The 13,527-nt window shown below is 39.4% G+C and overlaps 1 protein-coding gene across 3 annotated transcripts; it reads right to left on the reverse strand.

Moving 5' to 3' along the window:
* Nucleotides 1–4,514: 4,514 nt before the first annotated feature.
* On the reverse strand, nucleotides 4,515–13,063 carry LOC148038612 (2-alkenal reductase (NADP(+)-dependent)-like). Of its 3 annotated transcripts, XM_087673839.1 has the most exons (8): nucleotides 12,906–13,048; nucleotides 12,737–12,795; nucleotides 12,044–12,379; nucleotides 7,549–7,726; nucleotides 7,217–7,383; nucleotides 5,554–5,636; nucleotides 5,216–5,342; nucleotides 4,515–5,132 (listed from the first exon to the last, which is right to left on the reverse strand). In XM_087673839.1, exons 3-8 carry the CDS (start codon nucleotides 12,335–12,337, stop codon nucleotides 4,872–4,874), a joined length of 1,110 nt encoding a protein of 369 aa, XP_087529965.1. In that variant the 5' UTR covers nucleotides 12,338–12,379; nucleotides 12,737–12,795; nucleotides 12,906–13,048; the 3' UTR covers nucleotides 4,515–4,871. The 3 variants fall into 3 exon arrangements, with proteins under 3 accessions (XP_087529965.1, XP_087529962.1, XP_087529964.1); XM_087673836.1 differs by lacking the exon at nucleotides 12,737–12,795 and having other exon boundaries at nucleotides 12,906–13,063; XM_087673838.1 differs by lacking the exon at nucleotides 12,906–13,048 and having other exon boundaries at nucleotides 12,737–12,899.
* Nucleotides 13,064–13,527: the final 464 nt, after the last annotated feature.

Here is a 13,527-nt window from a genome sequence, read left to right on the forward strand (position 1 = left end):
TGTTGGATATGTTGAAGAAGTATGATATGGATGATTGCAAACCTATTTCTATAGCTTTGGATGTTAATGCTAAGCTTAGTGCACATGAAGGTGACTTGATTGAGAATATCACTATGTCTCGAAAGATTATGGGCTTCCTTATCTATTTGACGCGATCACTAGGCCAAACCTAAACTATATAATTGGTTTAGAGAGTTAATTTATGCAACTTTCACATAAGCCATATTTAGATGTAGTGCAACACACATTGTGCTATGTTAAGTCCACATTGGACTATGCCTTATTCTATGGTGCAGGTGTACCATTGGACTTGTATGGTTATACAAATGTAGATTGGGCTAGTAGTATTTCAAATAGGAGATCTAACAATGGTTTTATATTTTTCTTTGGTAGTACTACTATTACTTGGAACAGCAAACAACCAATAGTTGCCTTGTCTAGTATAAAGGCAACTTGCAATTGTAACATGTGAGATAGCTTGGTTACGCAAGCTACTTGGTAATTTGGCAATGCAAGTGAAAAAAAAGGTTATCATAGTAAATGATAACCTTAGTAGTATTCAATTGGCTAGGGATCCAATGTATCATGCATCGACCAAACACAGAGGTCCCTTACCATTTCATTTGGGAGGGAGTTCTGGCAGGTGATACTACCGACTTGGTTTATATCAGCATAGAGTATCAAGCTATTGACATTTTCACCAAGGCCTTGGAAATTGAGAAGTTTCAACATTTCAAGACTATGCTTGGAGTTCACAAGCTCATGCTAAACTTGAGGGGAAGTGTTAAGACGTTGAGCTCTACATGAGCTAGCATCCAATATGCATCTTGGTGATGTGGTATGATATTATTCACCGGCATGTTAGGTGTCCAACATGAGGATACGCCAATGATTCTGCAATCGGACTACACTCATGTAATCCATCTCTAGTTATGACACATTCATTGTGCCACCTCCCCTTTCATCAACGGATTCACACTTAGTGACCCTAGGCTAGTGATTCTACAATTGGACTATACTCTCATAGTCCATCCTTGGTTATAGCACATTCATTGTGCCACCTCCCCTTTCCTCAACACGTTCACACTTAGTGACCATGTGTACATACGTTGTCGTACATTCATATTAGTCTTTTATCATGTTTTAGACTTAGTTCTTTTGTGTGAACCAATTTAAAAAAAGACACAAATTCAAGTTCTATCTCTATATATCCTCAAGTCTCCATTACCTTTGTGTGTGTGCTCTTGGGTTCTTCACCTCTCTACCCTTGTATGTTTTCATACCTCACCACAAAGCATAAATTCTTTTCCCACAAGGATTGACCTAAAGAGTTGAAACCTAACAGTCACTAACAACATCCTATCACCCAAATCAAGATGATCACATTATAATCAATCGTGGCTAAGAGCAGACCAATTGCCACAATTGGTTCAAAGCAAGTGAGACAAGGGGGAGTAGGAGAACGCCCTCTACCCATAAAGTAGAATCTCAACTCCAGCCCCCTAAAATGGTGCTTAGTCATTATTTAAGACTATGACCTAAGAAGTGGAGATTCAACTCTAACATAGTTTCCATTATTAAAAAATCACCCAACTAATCATATCCACTTGTTTTTCAAAAGTTTTGGTTGGAAAATAACTTCATCCACTTTCCATTCGCAAATGTAAAGTTCTTTAGTTTTGAAAGCACGACATTCTATACACATTCTTCAACACATTAAAATAGCTTCATTGGTTACACTTTAGCTATAAGGATCTACATAACAAAAGGCTAAGAATGTGATTAGATAGATTCATCCGACTCTCTTTGTGTGGTTCATGGCTCTCTTTGTGTGTTTATGAACTACTTATGGTGGAAGCAATCAAAGACCTCAAGGATCCATAAAGCAAAGGGCCCAAAGACATCTAAGGATATGTGGAATAAAGGTCTAAGAAGGTGATTAGATATATGAAATCCTAATGAAAAATACAAAAGACATAAGCTAGATCGAACACAAATTTAGCCTTACTCGCAAAAACACAAATCATATTGTTAATCTTTCGAAGACTTGATGACTCCACAATTATTGTGGAATTGTAAGAGACAAAGATTTGAAGAGCTACTCCAAAAAAGTATTCATGTAAACATCTACTTTGAAGATTATTCATGCTTACAAAGATGGTTGTTTGGAATAGGAGGATTAGGAGAACTTGAAAGGCCATATCTTCAAACTAGCTTAATATTTCTCATGTGAACTTTTGTTACATAAGCAACCACTGGAGGTCTAAGAAGATCCCAAGCTCTCCCATGTGTCTAAAAGGGAGAGAAGATGACTCATCTATAAAGAGGCAATCAAGGTCTAGGAAACTTTTGTCGCATAATGGCCACTCAAGGTCTAGGAAGATCCTAATTTTTCCCATCTACTATGTAAGAGAGGAGAAACTCGTCATTTATCGGAATGCTATCAGGTCAAACCAAAGAAGAGAACTCATCATTCATGGGAATGCTCTTAGGTCAAACTATTTCCAAGGAGAGTTTAAAAATGGATAAGAAAAGCTATCTACAAAAAGTGGGTCAAACCAATTTGGAGGAGAGTTTCAAAATGAATAAGAAAAGCTAATCTGCAATGAGTTTTTTGCAATTAACAAAGCTCTTTTCAAAAACGATGGCACGCTAGATGAAAGCCAAAAGATGATTAACCAAAGAATAAGAGAAATAGATGAAAATTGGTCAACCTCCTTAGGGCATTGATGCCAACTTCATTTGGAAGTTTAGGAACCCATCTTCGACATGGGCGTAAGATCCCTAAGAAGCTAAGCCCTAAAGTTTGGTTTAATAAATCTTCATAAGGACACCCTAAGAACTGACCTAAAGTTCGAATTTAACTAAATATCATTGCAAGGCGATGGCTCTTTGGTGCATTTTTTTACAAGGTAATAAAATTTCATTTACTTGCAATATATTGCCTATCACATTATTTAGAAAACCACTAGTTTTAACAATAAATATCTATACACAATTGACACTCGTAAATATCATTTACTAATAATATATTACCTACTACATTCTCAAGAAAACCACTAGCTTTAATAGTAAGCCTATACATATCTCTACATACCTATTCGACCTTCTATGGAATCATTACTCTTCATTTTTGTCACCTCTATTGTGATATTGCCAAAATACCATCAAATATTTAACTCTAATTTTATGATAATTGTGTCCAAGTGTGATGCAATGGTATGCATGCATGTTGTATGCCGTCATCTTTTTTTTTTCCATCATGAATACGATTGAGATTCTATTACCCATTTTGCATGTTCAATATTTCAAGCATTTTTTAATATAGCAAAGTTGAGTTCAACCACATCAAGAGAAAATCCAAGTTCATAAAGTACGAAGAGGAACAATCTAGCAAATCCAATCTACTAAAGTATGAAGAGGAACAACCTCATTATGCATCCATATTGAAACAAATCATTAGGCCATTCTATCCTACCTTTCTTTTCATTAGATTTGCACCTAAACAACCAAGGGGTAGGTTGCCCTTACAAGTTATTTGACAAATAAAATATTATACTTGTCATCTCTCTTAATGTGAAGACAAGCTTGGTCTTGCATAAATAAATGTATGTAAAAGGTATTGCTTAAAAGTACAAAGGATGGCAACTACTTCACTAGGGATATGCAATTTGCAAGATTGAATACTTTGTCTCAATTATACAATTTTGACTTTGTTTTGGTACGTGGGCAGCTTAGGTTGGACCAATACTTTTCAAATAATCTTAGTTTAGACCAATATTTTACAAGATGGGAGCTGAAGTTACAATAGGTTTGGCTTTTTATAAAGCATATTACCTCTACTTTGTTCAAAGTATTGATTTGCTCAAAAGCCTCAAAATTTCCTATTGTCATAATTTGTCCATCTGAATCAAATGTTAGCCTTTTAATGAGCATCTACACATTGTATTTTTGAGATCATGTGATGGACTACATTGTCCAGAAAATCTGCTGTGAATAGGTAATTATAAGAGTTCAACGTCATAAGTCTTATAAATTATATTAGTCCAATAGGATTAGAAACAACATACTTGAATCTTCCAAACATGTGGAACTAGTCGAACTGACTACATTTTAAGCCTATGTGATGCGTGGTGCAGGAGGATGAGAGCCAAGTGCCAAATGTGGAACCATGTGCCATTGGTATCGGTCGGTCTATGTGCCATCCTCATCATATTTTGGTGGTGATGTTAACTTCATATCCAAGAAAATGCTTCACAATTTTGAGGAAACCCCTGGTGTAAGTATATTGCAAAAACGTGAGTGGAGGGAATTGATTTTTTATGTCTTGTTTCACACATTTTCATACCTAGCTAGTGCATGGGAAAACTTGCTCTCAACCCTTAAAAGGAAGGCAAGATGGGAGTGACAATTCCACATGCATGCGAGTTGCCACATCTTACGAAGATTGTTGTGTGCACATATAGGCCAGCAACACTTCTTAAAGCACCACAAATTTCCCAAAAGCCTGGTCGTTATCTTGCAAAATTTTGCCTTAAGATATACTCTGTCCATGCACAAGGTCTTCTACAAGTAGGTCCACTCACGTTCAAAGATGCCGTGTTTGCACCCTTTTTAAAGAGGAGCATCAACAAATTGGTCAAAAACAGCTTGAATTACACAGCTTATTGGTGCTTTTGCTTCTTACACATCTTAATTACAGCATTCAAGCTTTTGTACATAGTCTTATTGCCGATGATGTTTTCCTAGCTCCTAAGACCATTCCTAAAGACCATTAGTATTATGTACATGTTAGTCTTATTGCCGACTATGTTTCCTAATTCTGAAAGACCATTCCAGCTTCCCAGGTTTTACCCTTTTCATGGAGAAAGCTAATCATTGCTGACATGGACCAATGCCTTTCCTATATTTTCACCATCAAACATCTTGATGAATGCCTTTGGAAACTCTTCTATCCCCCTACCCAAGACTGTCTCTTTGTACTTGATCTTTCCTTGTTGCACTAGCGGCATGACTTCTTTCAAAAAGTCTGCCCGGGTATGCATATAATGGGAAATTATAAAACCTTCTAATTTTACACACTTGCCAATGATCATCATCAAATTGCGAATGCCATTCGCTTCTTCAGGAGGCTGAAATCCATATCAAACCATACATGGTGGTCAGAGCATATATACAGAGCCACAAAGATACCTAGACAAAATATATCCATTACCTTATTGTATTGGGACACCATTCCACATGCTGCAATCCGGCCTTTCACATTGATATTGTTTAGCACTGCCTCCAGCATGGGACCTCCAACATTCTCACAATAGACATCAATTCCATTTGGGAAGAGCCTACAAAGACCATTGTTGCCATGATTGATAGTTTTAAAAGCATGAAACTACTTATGAGGCATACACAATTTCCCGTGAGTACAATTCTGTTGGAAGAATGATATAAATCACTCTGGCTATGTGCCTGCTTGAATACGTGCACAGCTGCCACAACAACAGTTATTCGTCACAGCTCTGGAATCTTAGCAGAGTAATCTGTAAAGGATTTCACCTTTTCAGGGTCAGATCCCAGTCCTCCTCCTCTTTATAGTTGAAGGCGTCATCAAAATCATATGACTCCTTCAAAACTTTTATCTGCAAAAGTAAAAGGGTGCAGGCACAGTCCAGATGTTTTATAGAAGTTTCAGATCAATTGATGCACAGATCATCAAGCATTGTTAAGACTTTCTTTATACACCACTTTCAGGTAATTTCAGATTCCCCTCTTTACTTTGCAATCCTGCATCAAAGTCGAGGGCACCAAAAGTTCCCACCACAATTTGCAAGGAAGTCTGGAGGATATCACCAATGACCATGGCCTTACCTCCTAAGTATGGAGCTGACAAGTAACTTCACCCCGCCACTAATCACTTGATAATTCAGTATGCATCCTAAGTCTTGCAAGGATATCAAAACCTCCATGAATATTTTCAAGATTCTAGCACACTCTTCAAGAAAGAAACCTCGAAAACTGAAGTGCAGATTCATTTCTATATACAACTACTGTACTGCAAAGAGTACTTGCAAGGTATGTAAATATTTCTTGATTCCCTTTGGCATCTTCACAATACAAGCCCATCAAGATGCTAAAGCACTCCCCAAAGAAGCCTCAAACTGGATCTGTCTTTAAATCCACACAGCATGTTGCCATTGCCTTTAAACCCACACAACATTTTGCTAAAGCTATGGCAATGTGTGTTAGCATCCATTAGATTTGTGCTGTCATCCACTGCTTTGTGAACTCTGTCAAGAGTTTGATGGAGATGCTAGAGGTCTGACACTGTCATTGTGTGCACGTGCTGTGTACTGTTAAAATGGATTGGAGCTTGCGAACTGCCAACTTAACATTGATCACAACCCGTCCTTCTAAGATCTAGCAGAAAATATTTCAGCAGCAGTGAGCACTGGAGTGTAGGTATGATAGTGTGCAAATAGTAGTGGGTGGCTCAGCAATCCGGACAAGAATTTGATTACAAGAGTCCTCCAAATCCTAGATGGTATCATAACGACCAACCAATCCATGTTTAAGGCCATCCAGCCTATGAGGTTCCAAACACGACTACATATTGTAGGGTGGCCCCCTCTCTAGTCTAAGCATCCCATCTTATGTCTTATCCGTGTTGGCCATCCAGACTATCTGAGGACCCAAAACATGACATGCAGGATGGCCTCCTCTCTAGTCTAATCCTCCCATCTTATGTCTAAAGCTCCACATCACCCACTTCCTGACGATAAGAAAAGCATATAAACACGAGCAAGCTATACTAGGATCATAAACGTATGTATACAATCAAGTCTAAGCACAGCTTGACTTGCTGCTGGTGACAAAGAAACCTAGCTTGGGAGCCAAACATCCCATGTGAGCACGTAACCATCCTCCATTAATATTCTAAAATAGTAATACTCTGCAAAACCATAAAAGTTAATAGCATCCGACTCATCCTGCTGAAATTTCCACATTGCTTCTTTCCAACCATCTTAACCTTCTTTTCCAAAACTCTTGCTGAAATGGGTGGTGATATGTGCTCGAGTCCAGGACTTGGTCCTAGATCTATCTGCTTGCAATTTCTTGTTGAGAAAAAAGACAGCCGTAGGCCAGATCTCAAAAACCCAAAACCAGCCGTTCAAGCTTTTTTTGACCTCTTCTTGAAGGAGTAATGTTACAACAGACGCACCTTCTCATTGCTGCCTGCACTACCAACAACTCGGCACCCCTTGTTTTTGGCAAATTGACCCACTGCCAAACCAACAGCACCTGATGCAGCAGAGATAAATACAGTATCATTTGGCTTCGCCTGAGCAATCAAGTGGAATCCAACCCATGCAGTGTGGCCAGGCATACCTGCAAGGTATTATACGAGTGTTAAAAACTTCTTCTCATACAAAACTATCTATGGACCACAACTTATCTTAATCATGAAGAAACAAATAAGAGACAAGATCTAAGTAAATAGCAACTCAAACAAGGAGACTTCTTTAAGCCACTCCAGATATAGACCTCTCATACCTAGAATCCCTAGGAAGCAAGAAGGTGGAATTGAACTGACATCGACTTTCTCAATTCCTTGTCCAGCAGGTACCACAACATACTCGGCAACATTTGTAACCCCATACACTACATCTCCTTCTTGAAAATCCACGTTATCAGATGCTATGACTTTGGAAAGTGAATGTGACTGGATCGGCTGTCAAAACGTATAAAACTTCATGACTTTGAAATACAATCACTGCCTCATTAATGTTTCATTATCATAATCTTCCAAAGAAAGTGTGGCTTGTGTTCAATAGATTGGCAGTGTCAAAATGTAAGCTTCAAAATATTAGACCTTGCTTAATCATAAAGAACCAACATGTTCACAAGAAACTCATGCTCACAGTGGACAACCTACTCTTTGGCAACACCTAGAACTGCTAAATGGAAATATGCAAAACATTAAGGTTCATCATTTAATCATTTTGTAGTGGGATTCAACATTTAGAAACATAAGCTATTCTTCAGTAGCAACCAGTAAGTCTTTCAGAGAGAACAGCCATCCTAACTTTGGCTTGAAACTGGATATTTTATGATCATTATAAAAATGTCAACACAAACGCTGTCAGAGTAGAGCCAGACTAGAGGGATATCACATTGAACACAAATACATACAGCCAATCGGGAAAATATTCCAGAACTTAAAAGGAGGGAAAAATGAAGCTATCTTGCTAGGTTGGAAAAAGGACATCTACCAGCTCTTTTTAGGGGGGATAAAGTAAAAAGACTTCCAAGGATGTTTTAGGAAAAGGGGCCACCTGACCCACACCCATAGCAGCACCTGAACTGTGGTACAATTATGCAATAGATTTAGATGCTCAACAGGACAGAAAAGTGCTAATTGGATCTATAGTGAATACACTTATTTTGAAAATAGCAAGATTCCACTTCCATGGGAAGACTTCTCAATAGATGCCATCAATTCCACACTCAGTTATGCCTAGGCCAACTCATAGCAATTTCTTCACTCAAAGGAGTTGGGGGTGTCATTGACAAATTGCAAACAAGGAGAGAAGTTGGGCAGATCATACTATTTTTCCTCTGTTTAAGAGTGGAGATCCCATGTCTCCCTGCAACTACCAGAAAATCATGGTTGGACATCGCTTGGAAAAAGTCTGGCTCCTATCTTGGAACATAGACTAAGCTGTTGGCCTTACACACTCAGCTATCATATAGAAGGGACACTGCCTTAATCTTGAACTCAGCAGAGCAGAGCTGAGTCAAATGATCTGGACAAATGGGAGTGGAGAGACCTCGAACAGACCTCTAGCAAACTCCAGTCAGGAATGGGGGAGCCAAGGCTTTGACCCTAATAAGGGAGAACAGCGAGGAGGTATTAAAGGCACCATAACTTGCCCAAGAAGAACAGGAACCAAGGGCCATAAAAGGGTAGGCAAGCAACAAGGGATGGCAGCTCAATGACGAAAGAGAGAGGTTTCCGAATGAAGAAAAGGCCCGAATTAGGTAACAATTCTGGAAGAAGCTCCTCAAGATCCTAGGAATCCCCCTTTGAAACACAGAGGGCCAGGAAATCTGTAACTATATCACCAATATCATCCCCCTTTGAAAGGGATGGGGAATAGGATGGAGCCGTAACAAATCACTTGCTGCATAAAGTGGAAATATTTAGAAGGCATCTTATTTAGGAACAATTTGACCTGGTCATCATTTGACTTCAATGAGCCAACAGTAGTGAGATTGACAAGTAATTGCCTATGCTCAACCATCTTGGCTTTTTCAAATCATCCCCTTTCTTAATAAAGAACTCTTGCATCTCATGATCAAGATTGATGTGCCAAGTTCTACCTCTCACAACATAATGGTTGATAAGATAAGATGACTCCAACGATCAAATGCTAGGGGTTAGAGCTGAAGCTCTACGTGAAAATCAATAACCCTTGCATCACCTTGACATTCATTGTAGCATTGTGAGCCTTCCATGGATGGGTATGATCATGGTAGGACAACTGAGAGTCCAACATAGCCTTCTAGACAAACTACTAGGTCCCAAAGACCTCGAGACTCAAGCACTCGTTGAATGAGATTCAACCAAAAAAAGAAGTTCAACCCCCTAAAACGAGTCTCATCACTAAAAGTGTTATTGATCATAGCCATAAGTGTTAGTTTTGAGTGGCAAATAGGGTTGGTAGGATAGGGGACTAAAGTATGTTTGGGGATTGCCACCAAAGTGCCCACCATGCATCTAGGAAGTGTACACAATGGACCCATCTGTGTTTGGACTAAGTAGGCATAGGCATGGTCACTGTACGAGTAGCCCAAGGAAGGTGGATAGGCACAAGACAAGAAAAGACCAGATATCCCTACGTATGAGTGGCCCATGGAATGGTTGAAATGGCATCATAAGTAGCGGATGGATATCCTTGCATCTAAGTGGCCATGGATAGACATCTAGAGGTTCCAATATAGATGGATATTCATTACTTGCAAGGGTAAGGTAGTGCACAAGTATGCCAATCCCCACAACTGAGTACAAGAGTGCATAGTGGCATGCACCCATGGATAGCTAACATGTGAAACTAAAAATGAAAATGAACTAGGACTTGAAACAAAAGTTCCTAATCCTATTGACATTGAAGGAATTAAACCTAATGAGATGGTGCAAGTCTTGTGCCCAATCATAAGAAAAGAAAGTCTGCCCATAAAAACCTCCTCTATGGACATTGACATAACAATATCAGTCATGGTCTCCATGGTAACTTACAACTAGATCTTGAAGAATAGAAGCAACAAAAAAGGCTTTCGATCCATATGAATCAAAAGGATTCTATGGATCTAACATTTAGCTTGGCTGTGATGAGATGGAGGGTTCACCAATTGTCTTGAACGTGGAGACACAGCTAGCCTCACTGGCAAAATCAGATGCACGACTCCTAACAAAGTGTAAAGTGAAGACAGAGGAGTGTAGTTGAGCCATCTTCTACGTGTGAACTCTCTAAATATTATCTCAACTAGATATTAGTCAAAACCTACGACACAAGAACCTCCCGAAAACGCCTAGTAAATGAATTTGTTGCCGAAAACTCCTAGTAAATGAATTTGTTGCCATCTACTTTAGTTATAAGAAGGGGTTACTTAAATCAAAATATACACGTTCCCACCAAATAAAATGAGATAACTAGACACTCAAGCCAACAAAGGACCATTTGATATCCGCTTCAATAGTTAACCTTACTATCTCAACTAGATAGCAGTCAACTCCTATGACACAAGGACCTCCCAAAAAGTCCTAGTGAATGAATTTATTGCCTTCTACTATCGTTAGAAGGAGCGGCTACTTAAATCAAGGTATGCATGTTCCCACCTCCCACCCAATAAAATGCCACACCAACAATAACTAGAACTAGAGCCAACAAGGACCTCATTAAAGACATTCTCTATCTAGCCACACCACCCACCCACATAGTTCATGTGACCATTTGATGGGACTGACCCATCATGTCCACTACAGTACTACAGTGAGTAGTCAAACATAGAGACATTGTTGGGACCTCTGATCAGTTTCTAAACATTCTCAAGAACCTCTAAATCAAAGCTTGAAGACACGAGTAGTACATGGGACAACTTTTATCATACTCAAGCCTACTGGTTACCATACTGCCCCTTTCATTTTCCCTATCCATACACTGCTTGGACATTGTACAGTTGGACAACCTTTCATTTTACTCACACCTAGAGTTTACCAAGCCACCCCTCTTTTTCAGATAAGACTTCCTTGGATGTGAAAAGTCCCTACTTTTCGTTCAAGGTTATCAGAAATTCCCTATTTTTCCTTGAAGGTTGTCATTTTCTTCAATCTTAGATACATGTTGGTTCCAAAAGGACCTTCATCTTCTTAAGCATGTTCAAAACACCATCTCTTACTTTCAATTAGTCCCAATGTGTTAAGCTTCCTTACAGGTATTGTGGGCACTTAACAGCTGAAAATAATAGGCCGATCATTATGGAAATTGTAAATCTATCTTTGTATTAAGTACAAATTCTTGAAGCATTCATATAGACAGGCTCTCTCTAAAAGCAGAGACTCTTCTCTACATACTTGCCACGCAAACACAGGACTCTGATTACAACCAAAATAACAAACATTACTACCATCTGCTAGCTTACAGCAATCCTTCATGTTTAATTCACAATAGAAAGTGAATTTAATTCCCATTGATTGAAATTTTGATACTACTAAGTTGACTTTCAGCTGCAGTAGCAAAGTTGCACAGTGAACTTACCCTGATCGGAACCAGCAAACTTATTGGCAAGGCCTACAGTTGACCAAACTGAGTAACAATTGGCATGATGACATCCATGAGTGGATTTTATTTTTTTGCAAACAACTTCGATTTCATCACAGAACATTTTTGCTCTTTACTGAAATGACCTTAATGCAGTTAAGACGCTGACAATTGACTTGAATCTCAGTACATGCTTTAATCGGGCTTTTCCAGTGAAGAAATAAAACCTTGTTGATTTCGAAGGGCTGCATGCCAATGGGGTTGGTTGCATTCATGCGCTCTCGAAGGTATGGATCAACGGACACCCAGAGGGTCTTTGCAATAACATCCCTAGAGCCAGGTATAGGGCAGGTGAGGGGGAATTCATATCCCCGCACAGCAAAGTTACCTTCACTTGGCTTCCCGCGTGGTCTAGAAGCTAACACGACTTCCTTGTTAAGAACCCTGTGATCTGCATGCCCAACCTGTGTCTTCAAGAAAGTCTCGACTCTTGCTGGTGGCTGAGCTGCTGTAGCAGCCATGTCTGCTCTTCTGACAGAAGAAATGTTTCAGCGTACTGTAACCTGCAAAGAGGCCATATCTTAGCACTCTGTAGAACGCATGCAGCCTCATGGATCCCTTGCAAGGCGACAGACAAAAGTGAAAAAAGATTCCTACATGCCGAGCAAACCACAGACCAGATGCCAATTCCCAAGCTCAAGAAATTGAGAAAGCTTTTGCAGCAAGACTAGAAACACCAAATCGCAACACAACAAACAAGTGCTGATTTTTTAGCTTCATGAAGACAACTGCTACGAGACATGCAAAGAGGGATCACATCTGCAGCAAGTCTACAAACATCAAAATGCAACGCAACAAACCATACTGATTTCTGACATTCAAGGAGAGAGGTGCCATGGGACACATGCAGAGAGACATACCTCTGCAGCAGGGATAGAAACACGAAAATGCAAACGGAACAAATAATGCTGGTTTCGTACTGTGAGAAACAGAACTGCTATCAGAGGCATGCACAGGAAGAGAGGAGTGCCAAGCTGCAGAGTTAATTCGTTCCTTTCTAGCGAGGACTGTTCCAGAGAAGACGAGTACCTCAGACAGACGCTGCCTTTAGGCACCTTCGGGGAAGACTGGAAGAGGCTAGAAGAAGCGACATAATTCTCGAACGCCCTCCGCAGCTGCCGTCCACAATCACACCGCCAACATGGAGCCTTTCTCTCGCCACCTCCCTCCATCCCACTAGACTTATCACGCGTATCGTCTCGTTGGTCCTAGAGCCTATCTTATTAGCACCATCACCAAATTTTTACAAATCTCACATAGCAATTTGGGACTACACGAAGTTCATAGTTCTTGGTTAAAAATAAATCACCTTCTTCAAATTTTAGAAAAAATTAGGTTGACATGCATAGCTAGATTTACCCACCGAGATTTTGTGTATCTTTTTATAAATTCTTATTATCTTTTTTGAAAAGTGCGAGTAGTCTATAAATCGGGTAAAATCAAATGAAGATAACATAATTGACTCATGAATGTTCAAAACATAGCAATGTTGTTTAAGGTTAATGGATATTTCTCCGGTGTTTAAGGAAGGATGAATCTACCTCAAATTCATAGTTTTTAAAAGCCATGGGATAATCTAAAAAGTGAAGAGATCTACATATTTATTTGAGGTGGAGAAGCATAGACTAGATCAAGTACAATTTATTCCTAT

The sequence above is a fragment of the Lygodium microphyllum genome, chromosome 3 (genome assembly GCF_053477565.2).
Source record: "Lygodium microphyllum isolate KBCC chromosome 3, Lygodium_microphyllum_v1.1.10, whole genome shotgun sequence".
Classification (NCBI taxonomy): domain Eukaryota; kingdom Viridiplantae; phylum Streptophyta; class Polypodiopsida; order Schizaeales; family Lygodiaceae; genus Lygodium; species Lygodium microphyllum.

Excerpts from the sequence above, each read along its gene's own strand:
- LOC148038612 (XM_087673836.1), bottom strand. The coding sequence starts at position 12,337 with ATGGCTGCTACAGCAGCTCAGCCACCAGCAAGAGTCGAGACTTTCTTG. Across the intron at positions 7,727-12,043 it reads AGCCCTTCGAAATCAACAAG|CCGATCCAGTCACATTCACT; the intron begins GTTTTATTTCTT and ends ACGTTTTGACAG. Across the intron at positions 7,384-7,548 it reads TTGCTTCCTAGGGATTCTAG|GTATGCCTGGCCACACTGCA; the intron begins GTATGAGAGGTC and ends AATACCTTGCAG.